At 35.8% G+C, this 24,142-nt stretch overlaps 1 protein-coding gene across 1 annotated transcript in view; it reads right to left on the bottom strand.

The window, feature by feature from the left end:
• Positions 1-621: 621 nt before the first annotated feature.
• The window catches only part of thada (THADA armadillo repeat containing), a 140,054-nt gene continuing 116,533 nt past the window's right edge, over positions 622-24,142 (bottom strand). Inside the window, 7 exon segments of the mRNA XM_051126745.1 lie at positions 622-1,054; positions 2,619-2,788; positions 15,683-15,805; positions 15,891-16,008; positions 16,010-16,048; positions 17,463-17,535; positions 23,110-23,234. Of these exon segments, the coding sequence (XP_050982702.1) occupies positions 725-1,054; positions 2,619-2,788; positions 15,683-15,805; positions 15,891-16,008; positions 16,010-16,048; positions 17,463-17,535; positions 23,110-23,234 (978 nt within the window). The 3' untranslated portion in view covers positions 622-724.

A 24,142-nucleotide genomic window follows, 5' to 3' on the forward strand; every position in this document is an offset into this window, starting at 1 on the left:
TAAAAACGATGCAATACTGCCCCCTAACGGTCTCAATGCTTATAATCGAAATAAAAGAGCTTGGGCACCACCTACAGGCAAAAATATAATAGGTCAAAAATATGTTTCACTTCTCATTCCCCTTTTCCCCCCTCATTTAGTTCCTATTGCATATTTGAGCAGTGCTTTTGTATAACAATTTCATTTTGATGGTTTCAGTGAAGCACATCTATACAGAAATTTAAATAAAACCCTTCTGATCCTGGTGAGGGGAACGCTATGTATGATTTTACCCTCCCCGTGTGTGTGTGTGTGTGGGGGAGATGAATAGTCGGCTGACATTCCAAAACATTACATCATTTTACAGTAAAAGGGGAACATTGCTACTACAGCCCCTGAAGGCAGCCCAGCTGTCTACTTAGCAAACGGACACCAGACTGTTTTTCTCTGATTGCATAACATAAACAGGAGGAGCAACCAAACAATTTCTCATACTGAAAAGTTAAGCCATGCATTAAAAACACAACAGCTTGCTTAAATACCACAATGTGTGAAAACGTGATTGAAAACACAGCTGAGGAGAATAAAACCTCTCAGTATCGCAAATACACATTACTGTACAAAAGTAATCCCACAGTCGAATGGACGTAATAAACTTTATTTGAATTAAAAAAGGCTGTGGTCATGCCTGCATGCAATTCAACTCTTAAACAGGAAAACCACTGTCAGATTAAAATAGGCCCTTTCACTTTCTCAATCTTTCACAGTCATCTAAAGACCTAAGTGTATCTAGAAGGATCTGAGCGAGTGACGTTCTCTCTTTCAACAGCGATATCTTCGCGTACTCGATGGTGGATGAAAACTGGGGGAGCGCAGGGAGGGCTTTCATTGAGCGCTCAGCCACCAGGGCATTGCTCTTTGCGACGGCTGATAGTCTGTCCAGTTCTGCAGCGCTTACGCCAGGTGAATGTGTCACTCCTCCGAGGGCAGAGAGGTGTCCGTGCAACATGCGTGCCCATAACAAAGGCTCTGCCCACAGGTTAAGATCTCCCTTCTCGAAGAGGAACTCCTCATCCTGGAAAAAGAAAAGAATAAGAACCACTTGCATTTTTAAACTGGATTTTCTGAATACAATGTGAGCAGGGCAATGACAGTGGAGACAGTGGGTGTTTCCAAAGTGTTACTATGCAGTTGCTTACGTGGTTTGAGTGATTTTTAGTTCTTTGATATGCAATAGGGTGTTCTGGGTGATTTCTAGGGTGTTAATAAGTGAATGCTTACTGGCTCATTTGAACAGACAGGTCATATAAAGTGCAACAATTGGGTTCCAGAACTAAAAATCCAAATTACAGATTTTGAACTATAACTTATACAACTTTAAAGACAGAATCACTTTAAGCAGTGAGGTTATTTACTGTATGCGGAATGTCATGGAATTTGTCAAATTGGAATCATGTCATGGAATAAATCAAAAGTAGGCCAATACGCTTAAATCAACACACGACCACTGTCTGTGAATATTAAGCCGCAAAAACACTATTTAAAAATAAATCCTGCATGTTTTGCATGCCTCTGTCAATGAATGACGTAGATGCACGATTTCGTTAATTACACACATACCGAAGCATGCACGATGCTTGAGGTGTTTTCAGCCAGAGTACATGAACACAAAAACAATCTCCAGGCTCATTGGAAATACATGCCTGTATATACATTTTTGCAACATCCTACTGCACGTTTGGTGACAGTTTCAAAGTGAAATGTCTAGAGAGTGGTGCTAAATCACACGTTCAATACGTGACCGTGGCACATTGTTATTACGTTGATACAGGCATGTATTGCTGCATTTTTATTACGCTGCTTGAGGTACATATTGCGGCTGTTCAGAATTCAAATTTACGGGTTGTGTTGCTGAAGTTTAATGCCTTATCGTGTTGGAAATATCTCCTATACCAAACCCAACCCAACAAATGCAAGTGATATAAAAACACATTTGTTGAGGCAGCTATGCTATTTTAACTTCCTAATGCGGATTTGAGCTGTTTTGTCGAACCATATTTTTATGGGGTTCGTACCGGAGCTCTTCACTGTATTGCATGAGCTACCGAGCAAACCATACATGCATATGAAGCTGTATATGTGACAGCAATGTTTAGAAGTATAATTTTTCAAACCGTGCATGATTTTAAAGCCATAATATAATATTCTGTAAGCAATTGTGTGAAATAAAATTAGGCTTTATTAATCAAAACTCTGTGTAAAATACACACTGTGTGAACAGAAAAGTTGTTGGAGTTTTACTGCCCCTAGTGTTCAACTGGAAACTGCACCAATTCATACATATAGGTTTGTTTTTTTTACTTTTGCAGAGGCATATAGAGGCACATATTTCAAATGAGCCTATGTTGTGCAAGTCTATGGGGATTTTCACACAGTTTTATCATCTGCCATGTGAAACCAGTACATTTCACAGTTTTGAAAAGTAATAGCACACCTCTCTGCAATAAGTTGCCAATTTCGTGTTATGATTCTGACGTCATTTGCACAAACGGGGGACAAATTCTGTGCCAAAGTTTAAAAAGCCCCCAAACGTGAGCAAAATCAGTAATGCATTAAAGAAAAGCAAAAGTGCTCCTTACCAAGTCCAGTGACTCCTCACAACCTGTATCCGATTGTTCGTCTCCCAGCAGCCATTCTATGAGGTTCATCATTCCGGCAGCCACCTGGCCCCACATCTGGAACAGCTGGCACAAAAGACCCACCCCCATCTCCAAGGCAACCGGAGGAGAGACGGCACCCGTGGCAACACCTAAAAATGTGGCAGAACGCATAAGTCAAACCGAAGCCTGACAAATATTCCCTGATGTAACACAGAATTCAACGAAATGAGTGAATGATTCTGGAACACATGTATGGAAAGTTTAAATAGATCAATTTAATGACCCCCGTCAATCTTAGTATGGTTTCTTGAGTCTCCAAGACATTACTGGGTTCAGGCAATGGAAGTGGTGTTTTGCCACAATGCAATCTGCTCCCAATCTGAGACTTGCCAGAGCATTCGATGTAAAGCAACAGCCTGAGATTGATGCCTCGCTCTCTTTTTGTTCTCTAGACAGCGTGTTTCCATCTTCGCCTGGCACGGAACCCATTTGAGAGAAACAAAACTATAACTCAGAAGCAAAGCGCGCATATTGGAAACCACAACGTGCCATATGCACACGCGCAGGCATTCAAGATGGGTCGTTTTTGACTCGACGTTTGGGAAGTTGAGTCTAAGAATAGATTCAGACACAAGATAAGGGAAGTGAGAAAAGACCTAAGTATGCATAAGAAGACACAACAACACTGACGCCCATTCAGGTCGGCCGTCGACCTCCCTTTGCTTTAACGACCCCAGTTGTTCGTGCATCAAAGCAGTAATGTGAGAGATCTGATGCAGCTTGTTTTGAACTCCGGTTTCCCTCCATCGCCCCCCACCCCCTTTCCAACCAGAATCTGACATGCAAATTACTAAGGCAACTTCAAAAGTCACCAGTACTTGCCAGTCAAAACCAAACGAGTGAACCAAATGAGAGCAAAGCAACACCTTAAAGGCTGCCCACCCATTCACCCCTCCCCCAAAAGGAACTCTGGGAAAGCAACCACTGCACAAGAACTCACAGATCGGCTTTCCAAGGCAAACTTAAGTAGAAGGCCACAGGCTTGACGTTACAAGAAAGATGTTGATTGTGTAGATTCAGATGGTGACACGATCCTTTCTCTGTGTGATGTGTTGGGACGCCCCATCTCTTGCTTTACCGGAGTCTGATGTCAGAGGTGCTTTTCATCCCCATGGGCTTTGGTGCTGGACGTCATCCAAGAGCGAACAAACAACCAGCACCCAGACATTAAGAAATAATAGGAAACTCAAGCTCTTTCCATTCCCTTTTCTGCGGTTTAGCACTTCAATAACATGATTTCTCAATCTCTTCAGCGCTTACTCAACAGGATGTTCTGTTCGCATCTGCGAGAGCGAGTGTTTTCAATGTTATTTTTGTCTAAGGAGAACCTCTGATGTGTTAAATCAACATTTGAGAACATTTGTATAACACTGCATTTGTAAATTCCAAATTAAAAGGCTCAAAACAAAAAATGTTACCTTTTGGGGGAACAACAGTTTGTTGCTTGTGGAGTGCCATTAAAAGGACAACTTTGTAACTTATTTACACCTAAAAAAGTTCCAGAATATTTACTCACCCCCATGTGATCCGTCTTCAGTCATAAACAAATTAAGGTTTTTGAGAAAAACATTCCAGGATTTGTCTCCATATAGTGGACTTCAAAGGGGATCAACAGGTTAAAGGTCCAAATGTCAGTTTCAATGCAGCTTCTAAGGGCTCTACAGGATCCCAGCTGAGGAATAAGGGTCTTCTCTAGTGAAACGATTGGTAATACTTCTTAAACACAATTGCATTTTGCATTGCATAATCTCACGTTGGAAAGGTCATACGCTGTTAGTTTTTCCATCTGTGTACTTTAGTTCAAAAAGGTAGGGTAGAGTGAAAAACGTCAAAATCTTCCCACATTGTTGTTTTACCTTTTTACTAAAGAGTGTTTAACTTTGCACATTCGTTTATAAGTCAGTACTTCTGCCTACGCCATGTCTGACCTTTTCCAACATAATGCATGAGGTCGGGCTGGTGTAAGATTTATATTACACTAAATATTGTTGTAGGAAAATTGCCAATCGTTTCACTAGATAAGACACTTATTTCTCGGCTGGGATCGTGTAGAGCCCTTTGAAGCTGCACTGAAACTACAATTTGGACCTTCAACCTGTTGATCCCCACTGAAGTCCACTATATGGAGAAAAATCCTGGAATGTTTTCCTCAAAAACCTTAATTTCTTTGCAACTGAAGACAGAAAGACATCTTGGATCACATGGGGTGAGGAAATTTTTATTCTGGAAGTGAACTAATCCATTAAGGATACAACTCCAAGCTAATATTATACCCCCTTTATGGGTAGATAAGACACAAAGTTGTCCTTTTATAGGAATTGCACAAGTGACAAGCTGTTGTACTTCTAATGGTTCAGTATTTTCATACGTCATACTTTCCTGATAGTGTAAGCAGCAGTGTTCAAGGCTTTGCTGCTCTCAATGGAATAGTTTAACCAAAAATGAAAATTCTGTCATCACTGACTCACCCTGTGTTCTTTAAACCTGTACAATGTTATTTCTTCTGTGGATATTCTGAAAAGTGTTGTTTTTACCAAACTGTTTTAGTGACCAAAGTCTTCCAGAAGAACAAAAAGTCATAGGTTTGGAACAACACGAGGGCAAGTATATGATAGAATTCTGAACTATCTCTTTAAGTTAATGGGAAGAAGCTTCTAGGTCTTGGCTGTAGATGTGACAGCAGAAATGTTTGTGAGGTGTTTTCGGGGCACTTCGCCCAGCCGGTCTGCGTCTAGGCACACAGTTGTGCTGAGATTCCAAAAGGAAGAGGAGGGCAGTTTCATTCCCGTAATCGATCTGTGGGAGTCGTGGGACTGGAACTAATTAAAAAACTTTCTGAATAATGAGAGCAAGAAGAGCTTTAGTGTGTGGCAAATCTGGGATGTGAGCGAGCGCAGCTGGGCGAGTGTCGGGTGTCGGGCGTGAGGGAATGAGGGAGGGGAGGCGGGCGAGCGGGAAGATGGGCTGGATGAATGAGACGACCTCTCTAAATCCCTATTTACCAAGCCTATCCATGATGCAACAGGGAACTCACAGTGGGTTTGAAAACTTAATCCCAACAAACTTCATGACTAAACAAACCCAAAAATGGAAATTCTGTCATCATTTACTCACTCTCATGTTGTTCCAAACCTGTATGACTTACTTTCTTCAGTAGGACACAAAATATTATTTTCCAAATAATCTCCTGGTTGCTTTTTTTTTTTTTACTCACCTAATTCTTTAACACGGAAGTAAGCCTATGTGCAGTAAAAGGTCAAACTGTTTACACTGCAAACCAGTGTGATCATAATTAAGACATGATAAGACACACCTATATGCAATAGCAAGCAGCAAAACAAGCTGTTTTGTACAGCTAAAAATAGCTGGACGTGAATGAGACCGGAAGCCAGATCCATAAAATTTAGGCCAGACCCACTCTTACAGGAAGAAAAAGGTTAATAATGAAAGCGAATGGGGATGGGTGCCCTCCAAAAGGACAAAAAAGCACCATAAAAGTATTCACATGACAATAAATCTTCAGAAGCCATATGATCACCTTTAGTGTTCCACAGAAGAAAGTCATACAAGTTTGAAAGACATGAGGAAGAATACAGACGACTTTAGCTGAACTATCCCTTTAAATGTAGATTCAATACACACACAGTCTTACTTATCAAGGTAAATCACATGTTAAATCGAAGGTACAGAGCTTGTATGTGGCTAGACATTTCAGTGCATGTGGGAATGACCACATCTGCATCATTTGCACGCTCTGTCGCATACATACGTGCATATTTGGACACACACCCAGAACAAGGTGCAAGAAGTCTGCGGGCAGGAAGTGTTGGTGTGGGCGAGAGTGGTGTCAAGGTGCGAAAACACACACACTTTACAGCTCTTATTTCCTTCAGAGATCTATGAGAACCAAGGAACTAGAGGAGGCTCATACCTAAACACAAACACACGTACACATGCAAGCATTTTGCAAACACAGGCAGATTTGATAACCTAGAGATGACTGATAATCCATTGTGTATAAATATCAACTTCTGTCTTAATATTTATACCATTATATTTGTGCATTACAGTTTTAATGTGATTCAAATTTGTATAATGAATGTAATGATAATAGATCATAAAAATTGCATGACTATAATGGCATAAATAATAATGCTAATTATTATACCATTATATTTATGCAATTTTTGTGATCTATTATTTTGAATTATATTGGCTGCAGTGCAATGATGTTTTTTTGGTCAAAAACAGAAATAAAACTGATATCGGCTAACAAAACAAAATCTCAATCTTTGTCAGCTCCTTTTGGAAGAGCATAAGATCATTCAACTCCATACCATAAACCTACAGTCAATCCAGAATTTATTCAGACACCTTCATCTCTCACATTATTATAGTTTATTTGCTATAGTTTAGAAAATGGTAATAAAATATGACAAGATCTTAGAGTTAAACTGTGCCAGAGCAAATTCATCTTGATAATGTCAGATAACTCTGATAGAAAAATATGTAATGGATTACAATCAAGCAAAAATTATTCAGACAGCTGTTTGTGTTAGTATGACAATATTTACACAACTATCAATACTTTGTTGAACAATTATTAAGCAATGCTTAATTTTGTTCAGCCTGTGGTTTAAAAAGGTCACATTACCAATTAACAGGGTTGAAAAAAAAAACTAAAAATCAGAAAAGAAAGATTCGCGAAACCACTCTGAAGTCCTGATCTGAATCATATGAGTCACGATCCACGCTCCTAGGTTCCAATCTAAAGCAAAATATGCACAAACCCGCTCCAGAGTTCGGATCTAAATCTAATGATTCGCAATCCATGCTCCGAAGTCCTGATCTGAATAATGATTGGCGAATCATCATTTCAGATCAGGACTCGGAGCATGGATTGTGCACCATTTAGTTCGTGGAATGATTCTAGAACCTGCTCATAGGTTCCAATCTAAAGCTAAATATTCACGACCTCACTCCAAAGTTCTGATCTAAACCAAATGAATCGCGATGCATGCTCCGAAGTCCCAATCTGAATCAAATGTTTCACGATACGTGAAGTTACGATCTAAATCAAATGATTTGCGATACACGATTTGAAGGCCTGATCTGAATCAAATGATTCACGATCTGTGCTCCTAGGTTCCAATCTAAAGCAAAATATTTGTGAACCCACTCCAAAGTTCTAGTCCAAATCAAATGATTCGCGATGCACGCTCCGAAGTCCCGATCCGAATCAAATGTTTCACGATACGTGAAGTTACAATCTAAGTCAAATGATTCGCAAACCCACTCCAAAGTCCTGATCTGAATTAAATGATTCGCTGTACATGATTTCAAGGCCTGATCTGAATCAAATGATTCACGATCTGTGCTCCTAGGTTCCAATCTAAAGCAAAATATTTGTGTACCCACTCCAAAGTCCTGATCTGAATTAAATGATTCGCGATACATGATTAGAAGGCCTGATCTGAATCAAATGATTCACGATACACGATTAGAAGGCCTGATCTAAACCAAATGATTCGCGATACACGATTAGAAGGCCTGATCTGAATCAAATGATTCACGATACATGATTAGAAGGCCTGATCTAAACCAAATGATTTATGATACACATTTTGAAGGCCTGATCTGAATCAAATGATTCACGATCTGTGCTCCTAGGTTCCAATCTAAAGCAAAATATTTGTGTACCCACTCCAAAGTTCCAGTCTAAATCAAATTAATTGTGATGCGCGCTCCGAAGTCCCGATCTGAATCAAATGTTTCACAATACGTGAAGTTCCAATCAAAGTCAAATGATTCCTGATACATGACTTGAGGTTCCGATCCAAATTAATTGATTTGTGATACGCAAAGTTCCAATCTAAGTCAAATGATTCGCAAACCTGCTCTAAAGTCCTGTTCAAAATCTACATTTTTATGATACGCAACTTCAGGTTCCGATCCAAATCAAATTGATTCACGATACGCAAAGTTCTCATCCAAGTCAAATGATTCGCAAACTCGCTCCAAAGTCCTAATCTAAATCAAATGATTAGCGATACAAGATTTGAAGGCCTGATCTAAATAAAATAATTCTTGATATCCGATCGGAGCGCTTCATTGTGTTGCGACACAATGGTTTTTAAAATCATTACAAGCGATGTTGAAATTCGAAAATGAATAGCTCTTTTAATTAGATCTGGTTTTTGCTAGTGAACCGCTTGAAATGGAAAGAAGTCACGAGCTTAAATCAATTGGAGCAGTTCCAGCTTAAATGACTCACTCAATTGATTTTGTTCATCTGTTCCTCTTTTTGCATCTTTAGCCATGTTTACATGACATTGTCAGTACTACTACTGGTTTAGCTCGCTAGTTTGATGACATTAACTGAAATAAGTGAAAGTAGTATGATGCTTTTTACTTGCGTGAATTTCACATGAAAAAAATATGTGCTTATTAAAAAAAATTAAACACTTATTTCATAGATCCATTGTGTTGCAATAATTTAAGCACTATTTTCAAGGCTTTTCAAATTCAATTCTAGTATGAACCCTAAATAAAAGAAAAAACAAAACTGTCTAAATTTTTGGTCCCATTTTTTTTTATTTTTTTTTTATTTTTTTATTTTATCAATTTTACTGTTATTCCACTGTATAAAGAATTTTTGGGTATAATTTGTCACAGTTTTTTTTTTTTTTTGCTATCCTCACATAAATGAACTAACTGGTAAAAAAAAAAAAAATTAAATAAAATTAAAAAAAAAATTATATCTAGTGTCTGAAAATTTTTTGGTTTGACTGTATTTGATTTTCAGTGCCATTTACTTTCATGATTTTGGCCCTGGATATTCAGCAGGCCTGCAGAATCAGATGAAGCACTGGAGACGGATATCATCTGACACATTTATGCCAAAACTAAGACGTCTGCTAGAGTTCTTTAGTGTCCCTTACATCAGCCTAACCTGTCTAACAGGAGTGTTACAGTATCACCCAGGTGTCTGCTGGTTAAAAGGCCTGGCACACGGTCACATGACCCTAAGACTGATGGGAAAGAGACTCTGTAACGTATGTGGTACCTCAGAATCCTTAGAATTCTTCCTGTGTCAACAGACAGTGGCCGCCACTTGTTCAGAGGCCTTGGTTTAGGAAGTATCTGTCCTATTAATTTTCTCCGTACGGATTTATAAAACCCAATAAAGGCCAAAAAGTTGAATCACAACTTTATAAACTTTGATTTGAAGCGAAATTTAATAATAATAAACTAAAAAAAAAAGTCCAAAGGTTGCTCATTTCCATTGATCTAATGAGGATTTCTTACAGATTAGTGCAGAAATTAGTGCAAAATTTGTTCATTGAAAACACAATCTCAAAGTATGTGGAAAGTTTCTGTTTTTTATAATAAAAAAATCAGTTTCTTCATTGAGAAGTCAGGATTTAAGCTTCAGAGCATGTTTGTTCAAGCTAAAACGAATGACAGGGCCAATATGCCCAAACTATTAGTGCCATAGGCCTCCGCTTTAATGATTGAGCACCTTTGCGCTACATTGGGACACTACTGGTTTAATGGATGGATGATCCACGGATCAGTTCACACCAAGTCTTGTAATCCATTACATGAATGACTTCAGGGCATCTACTGCTAAAGACATTACACGCACAACGCTGGAGTTGGACATTAGCTGACTGGTGAGAACGCCCTCAAAGTGAAACCAGACGCGCCAAGAACAATACCAACCGGAGTAATGCGAGCAACAAAAGTTTAAGGTTTTTCAAAAGGGTTGAACTGATGTTGTACTTGGATAAAACATGGGGGAAAAAGCTTCGTAATTTTACATGTAATAACAGTAATAATGCTTCATATTTTAAATATAGCAAGAAACGATTTGCTAGTGGAACAAGCAGCAGCATTATTATGGTGATTCACATTATGACAACGACAATAATACATCAAGGCCACATAATTAATGGTTCTTGGTTTAGGGATTTGAACAGACCTTTAACCCTAAGAGTTAAACTACACGTTCCACAACGTTTGAACATCAAATCATGCGTTTTGTTGGCTAGAGGTTATTTCTAAGAAATCAGAATGTGATTTTGCCTGCCACAGGAAACAAAACGGATAAAAAGATCCTTAATAATGCGGTAGATTAGGCTTTTTTAACTTCTGCCAGTAAGCAACACCTTAGCAACTACTCGTCACCAAATATTTACGCTTGTTCAAGGCTACGTCTCTGAGGTGCAAGCAAACCCGTCCTGAAAACCTGGCAAACACAAGTGAAAAGCGCTGAGCATTTCGGGCACAATAATTACATTTGAAATGCTTGAACACTCCCGAGTTCCCCCCCGTGAGAATACGGTGCTATCCCGTCTAAATGCTGTTATCAGATGTACCTCTCACCCTCCTAAAAGCCTTGTCAAGTGATGCCAGGGGTTCTGATTTCCAACCTAATTTGTATTAAGATAGCGGAGGAATAAAAGTGTTTAATTGAATTCGCTTTCGTGTATTGCACAAAGACTGCACTGTGACGGAGAAAAGAAAGCGGGCCAAGGACAAAGACAGAAATGTGATTACAGTAGGAGATCATGTTATGAGTCACTTCATATTTGTCTGAACTGCTTCATGTTTCTTTCATCAAGATTTTCTTTCGTCAAGATTCTTTCTAAATCTAGAAAAGTGTTGAAAAATAACATATTGTATAAACTATTTGTCACTATCAACATTTTAGGGTAAAATTTACGTTTATATTTCTGTTGAAATGTTTGTGGCTGGAAAGATTTTAATGAAATGTTTTTGAGAGTAGTCTCTTATGCTCACCAAGGCTGCATTTATTTGATCAAAAATACAGTAAAATCAGTAATTATTACAGATATTATTACAATTTAAAGTAACAGTTTTCTATTTGAATGTATTTTAAAATGTAATTTATTTCTGTGACGCAAAGCTGAATTTTTAGCATCATTACTCCAGTCTTCAATGTCACATGATCCTTATAGAATATGCTAGATCATTCTAATATGCTGATTTGCTGCTCAAAAAACATTTCTTATTGTTTATCAATGTGGAAAACAGTTGTGCAGCTTAATATTTTAGTTGAAACTACATTTCTTTTTCTGGATTTGTCTGGAATACAATGTCTTTACTGTCACTTTTTATGTTTGAACAGTGGTGTTTTACATAGTGTTTTAATATATAACATATTACAAAAATTAATGCATTAATAAATTTAACACATTATTTGTTTTCCAAAATTAATTGCACCAAATTAAGATGTTAAATCAACAGGCCCAAATATAATCGAATCTAAATCGAATCTAAATCTAATCTAATATAAAATTAATGCATTAATAAATTTAACACATTATTTTTAATACAATATCTTTAACATAACATCTTATATAATATAATATAATATAATACAATACAATACTTTAATGCATTAATTGAGGACATTTTCCCCCCAAAATTAATTGCATCAAATTAAGATGTTAAATCAACAGGCCTAAATAATATAATATAATATAATATAATATAATATAATATAATATAATATAATATAATATAATATAATATAATATAATATAATATAATATAATATAATATAATATAATATAATATAATATAATATAATATATGATATAATATGATATAATATAATACAATATAATATAATACATTTGTAAATAATTAATAAATTTAACACATTACTTTTTTGAAAATGTATTGCACCAAAGTAAAATGTTAAATCAACAGGCCTAAATATAACATAATATAACATAATATAACATAATATAATATAATATAATATAATATAATATAATATAATATAATATATTATAATATAATATAATATAATATAATATAATATAATATAATATAATATAATATAATATAATATAATACTTTAATGGATTAATTGAGGAAATTTTTCACCCAAAATTTCTCACCAAATTAAGATGTTAAATCAACAGGCCTAAATAATATAATATAATATAATATAATATGATATGATATAATATAATATAATATAATATGATATGATATGATATGATATGATATGATATGATATGATATGATATAATATAATATAATATAATATAATATAATATAATATAATATAATATGATATAATATAATATAATATAATATAATATAATATAATATAATATAATATAAAAAATAATATAATACATTTTTAAGTCATTCATAATTTTAACACATTACTTTTTTGAAAATGTACTGCACCAAAGTAAGATGTTATATCAACAGGCCTAAATGTAATAATATATAATATAATATAATAGAAATTATAGTTACACACTACTGCAGAGTGACAAATACATTATTTAAGGTACAAATATGCCAGTGTAGGGTCACTCAACACGAAATAAAACCCAATGTTTTGTGATAATGACTGGCTGACAACAGTTAAGACAATGATTACCACTTAATGTAAAAATGATAGAGTTTAACGATCACTCCACAAGAACATTTTCAGAATGCAGTGACTGACCAATCTGAATCCAGTATTCCAGCGAGCCGTGTAATATGAGGTCATAAAAACTGCATGCATAACAATTTTACATCTCATTTAGATCAACTGCTGCAGCTGCCACTGCTTGAAATTTAATGTCAGCTACCCAAAACAAGTAACATATTGTGGGTTGGCGACAAGAGCAGGCAGGAGGAATTGTGGGACAAGGCTTTCTCAGACTCTTCCCCCCACCCTGCTCTTGTTTTTCTTGCCCATGTGAAGCAGGATATCAGCGTGTCAGAGAATGTGGTAATGATGTGGTTTTGATGTGACTGATTTACGGGACAGAGGTGCTGCTCCTCTCTGCATCGCTGACCCACACACCTTCATTTCAAAGGCGCGGGGCTGCCGTTCACCGCCTCTCCTCCACACCTCTCCTCTGTCGCTCAGTCAGGCGAGGTCGTAAACAACACTGACCTGACCTCCCCCCATCCCTCAGAAACACTCTTTAAAATACCTCCCCTTCCAGTCATCTTCACCCGATCTCCTGAACAAGTGTTGTTGTATCTGTCCTGTGTAAGGCCATGTCTGCATTGACTTAAATCAATGTTCTGGGTTTATTACAAGTTAAGCACAGAAGTTACAGCTCAGTTAAAGAAAAAAATCAATATAGCACAGTAATGCATTCATAATGAAAGTGTTTAAAATATGCAGCTTGAATTTTCTTACTTGTATTTATCAGAATGTGCAAAATGTGTTTCATTTGAGCTGTAAAAGGTGTCTAAATCATCCTTTAAGTGGTAAAAGTACTTTGAGGAACTTTTGGTATGTGTTACAGACGTCAATTCTCTAAATGACTGAGCTTGTGCTCATGTAAACAGTGTCTTTCTAGTATTCTTGACTTTACATGGCCAAGAAATACTGAGTATGTTTTTATGTATGCTAACATAACTTTTGTGGCTATACTTCCAAAACAGTGTATATTTTAATATTTATTGCCTGTGTCTATGTACTTGGGTTGTGTTACTGTAACCATATACATATGGCATATATACTCATGAACCCCAGTTTAGGAAAACTGACTACGGACACATATTCAAATAAATAAATTAAAAATAAGAAAAAAAAAAAAAAAATAAATACATAAATAAAAGTATATAAATAATAATAATAATAATTAGTAAATTATATATTACATATATATATATATATATTAAAAAGTGTCTGCAGACTAACACATAGCGCATGTTAAAAAAAAAAAAAAAAAAAAAACACCAAAATTAAATACTTAAAATACTAGAAAAACAAAAATGAAATAAATAATAATAATAATACATATATTTAATACGTGTCTGTAGTAAGTTTCCTAAACTGGGGTTCATGAGTTGATGAAAAGCTAATAATTAATTAAATCAGACACAAATCATGACACTGAAATATTGAATACTAGCATACTAGTTTCAGGCTAACACATAAAATGTATGTTAAATAAATAAATAAACAAAACGCCAAAATTAAAATATTTAAAATACTGGAAAAAGGAGAGTAAAAAGCTTTTTATTTATTTATATAGTCTGGGTTCAGTAAGGTTTTTAAGGATTTTTTAAAGAAGTATTTTCTGCTCATCAAGGCTGCTTTAATTTGGTTAAAAAAACAAACAAACAAAAAAAAAAAAACAGTAATACTGCAAAATATTATTGCAATTTAAAAGGGTGGTTTTCTATTTTAATATACTTTAAAATTGAATTTATTCCTGTGATGCAAAATTGAATTTCAGTCATTACTCCAGTCTTCAGTGTCACATGATCCTTCAGAAATCATTTTAATATCCTGATTTATTATCAGTGCTGGAAACAGTTGTGCTGCTTAATATTTTTAGAACCGGCGATACTTTTTTTGGGATTCTTTGATGAATAAAACAATAAAAAGAACAGCATTTGAACGAAAATGAGAAAATGAATGAAATAAAAACTTAAATTGTGACCCCAGACCACAAAACCAGTCATAAGGGTCAATTTTTTTAAATTTACACATCTGTAAGCTGAATAAATAAGCTTTTGATGTATGGTTTGTTAGGACAGGACAATATCTGGCGCAGATACAACTATTAGAAAATTTGGAATCGCCTTTAAAGTTGTCCAAATGAAGTTCTTAGCAATGCATATTCCTAATCAAAATATTTACGGTAGAGAATTTACAAAATGTCTTCATGGAACATGTCCTTCACCTAATATCCTAATGATTTTTGCCATAAAAGAAAAATCGTTGGCTATTGTTGGCTATTGCTACAAATATACCTGTGCTACTTATGACTAGTTTTATAGTATAGGGTCACAAATATACTATTTACTTCAAGTAAATATTTTAGGTCGAAAGGGTTTGGCTGACAAAAAAAAAAGATTGGGAAACCTGTGATATTCAACGTTACAGCACGTTGTCAATAGAGCTTCACCTGCACTGAACCCAGAATGTTCTTTGTGTTCCCAGAATGTACTTTTTATGTGTATGTGTGTTTGTGTACCTGTGTTGTGTAAATGGGCTGGTATATAGCAGGTGAAGTCAGCTGCTCCATCCCTGACGTCCTGATCTTCATCCTGTAATAAGGTAAACAGGCTCTTCCATAGTGCTACAGTGGGTGTGATACCTGGAAACACACACACACATACACACAGTGTAAGCTTCAGTTCATATTCCTACATATTTGTTCTTGTCCACAGATGTCCACTCACCCAGAGGCAGGGCTGGCGCCGTCAGTAAGGTGGGGACGGCCTTCACCAGCACCTCTGCTGACATGAGTTTGACTTCTGCAGGCTGCTCCTCACCGCAGCCCTGCACGACCAGCGCCCCCCCATCTGCTCAGACAGACCACTGCAGCCTCACTGACATCCTGCTGTAAGACACAAACACATCACTGAACGAACATCAATCACTTAGGAAAAAAAAAAGTACTGTGGTGATACCATGGTACAGTGATGTATAAGATAGTAATGCCTTGGAAAACTGGTACACACCATAGTACTGCATGATTATATTATATTACTATTAGATACTTTAAGGTGTGTAATTATTGTTTATATTATTATTGAACAACTTGTGATTCAGAAAATGTTTCATCTGATCATAACTGGCACAATCCACTTTTTTAACATTAGTTTTACTGTTTTAAGTCTTTTTTTTTTTGCACTGATGCCAAACTAGTCATTCACTTATGAATACATTTATTTGTTGTTTATGTAATGCAAATTTTTGGTTTGCATCCATCCAAATTGATAGTAGAAAACATAAATGAAAGACACTTCCTCTTTTTATTTAGTTCACAGTATTATCCAAATATTACCACATTTGCAATATAAACCATATTTTGTTGAATTTTCAGCAAAATAACTTTATAATGAAATTAAAAATATATTGTTATCATGTTTTTGATCATGATTTGATAATACAATACAGCTTAAAGGCAAAAATTCATTGAAAACATGCATTAATGTTGTGAAATATTACTATTATACTATTATATTATTATTGTATGTATGTATGTATATATGTATATATTTTTTTATTAATAATTTTTTTATTTATTAATTTCCAGCATCATTACTCCAGTCTTCAATGTCATATGATCCTTCAGAAATCATGCTAATATGCTGATTTGCTGCTCAAAAAAAAATTTTTGATTACCATCATCAATGCTGAAAATAGTTGTGCTGCTTAATAGTTTTGTAGAAAATGTTATAATTTTTTTTAGGATTTCTTGATAAATAGAAAATTCAGTAGAAGAACAGTGTTTATTTAAAACTGGAAGAAAATAAGTTTTGTTTTTGCAACAGTGCATCTTACCTTTGGTAAAATTGAAGAATCTTAAAGAATAATAAAAAAAAAAATAAATAAATACTAACCACAAATTTTTGAAAAAGTTCCTGGACGCCATAATGCTCAGTCACCCCTTCCCCTCGTCACACCTAGCAGCTAATCGCCTAACGACCATTCACAAACATTTCAGTGACCTACAAACAACGTTAACATCTCTTAAAAACTTGCGTGAAATCAAACAGGTCAATCTTTCCGGAGCCTGTGGTTAAGCTAATGCACATATGCTCTTTTTTTCCTGGGATTTCCTCATTTGTAGTGAGCTGTGGTGGAATGTTAAGCCATTATAAGGTTAAGTATCTGTAATCTGCTCCGGTCTAGATAGAGAGCGATAGACTGTCCAGTTTAACTTGCTTAAGTCTGTCTGGAAACTTCCAACACAATGCTTCACTCTTTCCTTTCCTCAGTCTCCTGTTTCTTTACTTCTTGCTTACCTGCGGCGTTGATTTGGCCAGGTGCAGCACCAGCTGAGATGTTAGGGAGAGAGCAGCACAGTAGAGCTCCACACTGAAACACACACAAGAACATCTGCATATGTTAGTTTACTAACAACAACCGGTAGGGTAGGTTGATGCAACAAAAATCGAGAAAATATTAATGTGTCAATGTTGTTGTTAATGGCTCAAGGCTTGTTTTCCACACTGAACTGATTCTTCCACAGTAATTGAATAGAAGGCAAAATGACCACCTAACTGCACATTTTCTAATTCTAAATTCTAATCACTAAAACAAACTTTTTGAAAGGAAAGTCTTCCAGGAACATTTTGGTGGACAAAACGAATCAACGAACGAAGAAATGAATGAACGTTAATTAGTTTGTTTGTTCATTCATTCACTCATTCATTTGATCATTCCTTTGATTGTTTGTTCGTTCTGACAAACAAATGAAGAACAGACAAATGAAAGAACGAATGAACGAGTGAATAAATGAATGTTCAGTTTTTTTTGTTCGTTCTTCACTTATTCATTCATCGTTCATTCCTTCATTTGTTTGTTAATTTGTTTGAACAAATAAAGGAATGAACGACTGAACGAATGAGTGAATGAACAAAAATGAATGAACAAACAAATGAATGGATGAACAATGGAATGAATGAACGAATGAGCGAACAATTGAGTGAATTAATGAACATTTGTTTGTTCGTTCACTCACTCACTCGTTTATTCAATCCACAAAGAAATTAATATATGCATGTTAAGTTGTTTGTTCATTCATTCACTCCTTCGTTTGATCATTCCTTTGATTGTTTATTCATTCTGACAAACAAATTAAGAAATGAATGACAGAACGGACAAATGAGTGAATGAATGAACGACTGAATGAAGGAACGAATGAACGAGTGAATGAATGAATGTTCATTTTTTTTGTTCGCTCTTCACTTCTTCATTTGTTTGTTCATTCCTTCATTTGTTTGTGTATTTGTTTGAACAAGAAAAGAAAGGAATGAAAGCCTAAAAGAGTGAGTGAATGAATGAATGAAACAAACAAGCTAATGAACGAAAGAACAAAAACAAAACAAATGATCAAATAAATGAACAAACAAGCAAATTAATGAATGAATAAATTAATGAATAAATGAACAAATGAATGAGTGGATGAACAAAAGTATGAACAAACACATTCATAAATGACTAAATGAACAAACTAATTGAATGACTGAGTGAACAAACAAATGCATGAACAAATGAACAAGTGGATCAGTGAATGAATGAATGAATAAACAAATGAATGAACAAACAAACGAATGGGTGAACATGGGAATAAATGAACGAACAAGCAACTAAATGAATGAATTAATGAACATTTGTTTGTTCGTTCACTCAGTCACTCACTCACTCGTTCATTCAATCCTTTCGTTCAAACAAATGAAGGAATGAATGACCGAACAAATGAGTGAATGAACAAACAAATAAAATGAACAAAAGAACAAAGAAATTGAATGAACGAATGAACGGATGAGTGAATAAATAAATGAAAGAACAAACAAACAAATGCATGATGAACAAATGAATGGATGAACGTACAAACGAGTGAATAAGTGAATGAATGAATGAACAAACAAATAAAATGAATGAACGAACGAAACATTTAAATAATGAATGAATGAACAAAGAAATTAAAACGAATGAACGAATAAACAAATGAATGAAAGCATGAATGAATGAACAAATAAATGAGTGAATGAACGACCAAACAAACAAAGATGAAATAAAATCTAATCTGGCATGATACGGTTCCCACACTTTTCGACAGAGATACCTATTGTTATATATTGTTGCATATTGTACCTTCATATGGTTAAACAATTATTTTAATTATTACTTCTCTCTGCACTGTAAAAATCATTACAAGAATAATTGAGTATGTTTACAAATACTATTTCTGTCCATTTACTTCAAAATTTCACAATTAATTCAATGTGTTACTTGCCATTTCTTTGTATGTGAAATTTACTAGCAATTTTTGAGGGAAACTTTTCTTCTATTTTTTTCCATTATACACAAGAACTCAAGTCATATGTAGCCAACTAATTATTTTAGAGCATTATTTTATTTTAATTATTTTATTTAACATATTTACTATAGAAAGATTAATATTATTATTAGTAGTAGCAGTAGCAGTAGTAGTATTGGTATCCTTTCCAGTCCTGGAAATTTTAGACTTTTCAGATTTTTCCACAACCATCTGGACCCTGATCATAAACGCTGTCTGATCATAAACTGATGACACACTGACACACACTTGAAAATGACCCCCGGGCCGAGACCAGAGGGGCTGTTTTACTAACTTGATCTCAGAACAGGTGTAATCCAGCATGTGTTGTCCAACAGAACACGGCTACCAAAATACACTCAGCAAATGTGCCATTACACAACACTGCGTTACACAATCGCACAGACATACACACGGCAAGTATTATGATCTTGCTTAATCACAGGGCGACTGCTACAAAAGACACGTATCATGTCACACTGTACAAATAACAATACGCCGTGAAGCGTTTCACAATGCTGAACTGAAGGGGAGAGATTGAAAGCGTATGAGCGTCGCAGGGAGCGGGAGTCTTTGTAATGTAATACCGACGGCCTGTGTTCTCCGCGCGCTGGGATGTGAAGGTGTCTGTTATTCTGAGGCCCCTACAGGCACCTAGGAGCCAAAAACAACAGTCCAACTGCACCTGCTGCCACATAAACACATATTAAGACATGCACACAACCTCCTAGCATGTACATACCCACAAATTATAGGGAATAACCCTATGTAAAGGTATACGAACACTCTCTCAATTGAAAGCACAGGTAGCTGTGACCCTTTAATGTGTAAATCAATCTCCCTCCCGCTCTGCCGTAGGTATGAAAGGGTGATTGATGTACACGGGCCGGCTGGCGACCACAGGTATGTGTGGTTTCTTTTGTAGTCGGAGCCCACATCTGAAGCCATTACGCTTCCCGCTAACAGCGCTAGCCGCTCAACAGAGTACCTCTCGCCTCCCCAGAGGGATATCCACCACCCCAAACCACTGCTTCAACAATGAGGAGGCTTGTTGGAGTCCACAGCTGCTGAGAACATGCTATGTTTTTAGGGTGCTGGTGCAAGCTAGTATGCAGTATTAACCTTTTAAATCTGGTGTGCACAACTGGATGCCACTGGAAAAATAACGTCTATCATGACTAGCGAATTCTCATGAAATCCGTTTCCATGGGAATCCACACTTTTGGGAATTTTGCATGGAGGCGTGCAAGTGACTTCTATTTAAAGGGATGGTTAACCCAAAAATGAATACCAGGAAGGTAGTAAGGACATCATTAAATAGTCCATGTCGTTAAAGTAGTCCATTAGTGGTTCAACCGTAATTTTATGAAGCTATGAGAAAACTAAAAAAAAAAAAAAAAAAAAAAAAATTATATATATATATATACATATATTTTTTTTTTTTTAACAATCGCCAGGTTCTAAGTCAGAACGATGACTCCTGCATCAACAGCAACACATGCATGTGTGGTACTTTTGTGAACCCACGTCAAAGACAGAAAATGAAAAGAAGAAATTGTTGAATAAAGTCATTATCTGTGTTTTCTTTGCACACAAAAATATTCTCGTATCTTCATAAAATTACAGTTGAACCACTAATGACACATGGACTATTTTAACAATGTTCTTACTACCTTTCTGGGTGTTGAACGTCAGTTGTGTTGCTGTCTATGCAGGGTCAGAAAGCTCTCAGATTTCATCAAAAATGTCTTAATTTGTGTTCTCAAGTTGAATGAAGGTCTTACGGGTTTGGAACGACATGAGGGTAATTAATAACAGAATTTTTGGGTGAACTATTCCTTTAAGTTATGCTTCATATATCTAAACTACTTTTGATATATAGGCTAAATTAAAGCAATAAGCCCCAAGATGCTGTGGTTTACAGTGAATTTATAACAGCTAAGGAACGTTGTGAGGCATGTCACGAAGTGGAGTGCCTAAAACCCCCTTAGGTGTTACAAATTCACTGTAAACCATGGCTTCATGGAGCTTATTGCTTTTATAAAATGGTTATTCCATATACGTAGCAAGGTTTCACAAAATAAAAGAGAGCAAATAAAGTGCAAAGATATTAACAAAAACATTATTCTTCCATCAAACAATGTAGTTCCTCAGAAACGGTTGTGGTTGCAACAAAGTGGCTGCCGAGCAACACACAGACGTAAACAAGGGTGTATGTTTGTAGAGTAATTTACAACAGCTTCGAACGTGTTTAACCAATCAGAATCGAGGACCAGAACTATCCGTTTTATAATAAAGCAATAAACCCCAAGAAGCCGTGGTTTACAGTGAATTTATAACAGCTAAAGAGCGTTGTTAGGCACAATGTGAAGCGGAGTTCATAAAACACCTTTAGATGTTATAAATTCACTGCAAATCACAGCTTCACGGGGCTTATTGCTTTTATAAAAATGTTATTCCATATACATAGGAAGGTTTCACAAAATAAAACAGAGCAAATAAAGTGTAACGACATTAATAAAAACATTATTTTTCCACCAAACAATGTAGTTCCTCAGAATCAGTTGTGGTTGCAACAAAGTGGTTGTCGATCAAAACACAGACGTAGAGTCATCTACAACAGCTTTGAACGTGGCTCAACCAATCAGAATCAAGGACCAGAACTATCTGTTTAATAAAATACCATTTAATAACAGCAAATGAGCTATACATCTAATAGATATAATATGGTATTTTTTGAGATTTGGGCTTGTTAGATTTCCATCTTATGATTCATCCACTTGTGGTTTTCGCTGTCCCAAAATCAATGTTTTTTTTGTTTGTTTTTTTTCCAGTGGGTTTTTAGTGAAATGCCTGAAATAAGGTTCTTATACAAATGCATCAATTTGCTTCAGAAGGCCTTCATTAACTGTGCAGCACTTTTTATGATGGATGGATGCACTTTATTTTGCTCAGATTGCATAAGTCTGATATAAGAAAGTCATATGTGACCCTGGACCACAAAAACAGTCATAAGTTGCACAGGTATATTCGTAGCAATAGCCAAAAATATATTGTATGGGTGAAAACTATTGAATCTTCTTTTATGCCAAAAATCTTTAGGATATTAAGTAAAGATCATGTTACATGAAGATATTTTGCAAATTTCTTACAGTAAATATGTCAAAAGGTACTGCTAAGAATTCATTTGGACAACTTCATAAGCGATTTTCTCAATATCTTGATTTTTTGCACCCTCAGATTCCAGATATTCAAATAGTTGTATCTTGGCCAAATATTGTCCTAACCTCACAAACTATACAATCAATAGAAAGCCTATTTATTCAGCTTTCATATGATGAATAAATCTCAATTTTCGAAAAACTGATGATGACATTGAACTCATGCAACAGTGGTTTAGTTTGTTCACGGTTTATAGCTTTTTATTTTCGCCAGTTCTATTTATGCTCAAAGTTGAGTTCATTTGTGAAGATAATCATGATGAACAAAATGTGTAAGAATCACAAACTTTTGTTTTTGTTTCACAAAACTCATTTTCTCCAATAATTCAACAGACAGTGGAAAAACACATGATCTGTATGATTCACCTGTGCGCAGAGGTTTCCAGCAATGTGAGAAGATGCTGTAGAACCTCCAGACAGCTCAAAGACATCATCCCATCTCTCCAGGGCAGCAGAGAAGAAAGTGGAAGAACAGCGAGAACCTGCAAAACCTGAGGGACACCAAAAGAAACAGAGAATTGATTCAGGCTAGATGCCGTATTTTTATAAAGTGTTTCATCGTCTGAAGAATCAAAGGGTTTCCAAAGGTACAACCCACTGAACAGACTATACATCTATCCTATAAAGTCTCCTTTTCATTCAGGTCAAAATAAACACGGCATCTACCCTGACTAATCACACACAAAGAGCATGAGACAGAAAATGTGCTGAAGTCTGTCCAGGATGTTTTGTGAATATTTTCAATGCTTTCATTTGCCAGCCACACCTCTCAACCCATATTCCTTTCATCCATATGAACATTCCCTTATTCCACCCTCCCGTCTGTCAGTAACATTCCTCCCTCCCCATCCATCCATCTATCCCTCCATCCCCCTGCACATAAAACACATCTGGTTCAGCTCTGGCCCTCGGGTTTCCCCTCAGCAGAGCGAGGGAGTTAACGGAAGACTTGTTTTTCTTTTCCTCAGACCCCCACCGTCTTTCCTTTCCTTTCCCGTGACAGGCCAGGTACCTTACAGTGGTCTGTTGACATTATTTAGACTTATATGGTTGATTATTATTTCTCTAAATGCACAAATGCCTTAAATAAGGGCATTTTACAGATCTTTTTAATGGCTTTCCACGGCCTCTGTACTTGATTATACTCCAGGCTTTTATATTGTACATTATATTATATAAAAGTACATGACGAAACCGATGTGGATTTAGTCTTAAGACTAAAATGAATATTTTCAAAATGGTTAAGGCACTAGGCTTTAGTGCAGCTGCAGTTCGATGCATATTTTCTTATTAGCGTTGCCATTTGAGGCCACAGAGGAAATTAACCTAACTTTCCTCATCACTTCCCAGAATGCTTTGGTGGAACAGTAGACTTACCATGGAAACCAGGCCATATCGA

The sequence above is a fragment of the Labeo rohita genome, chromosome 13 (genome assembly GCF_022985175.1).
Source record: "Labeo rohita strain BAU-BD-2019 chromosome 13, IGBB_LRoh.1.0, whole genome shotgun sequence".
Classification (NCBI taxonomy): Eukaryota; Metazoa; Chordata; class Actinopteri; order Cypriniformes; family Cyprinidae; genus Labeo; species Labeo rohita.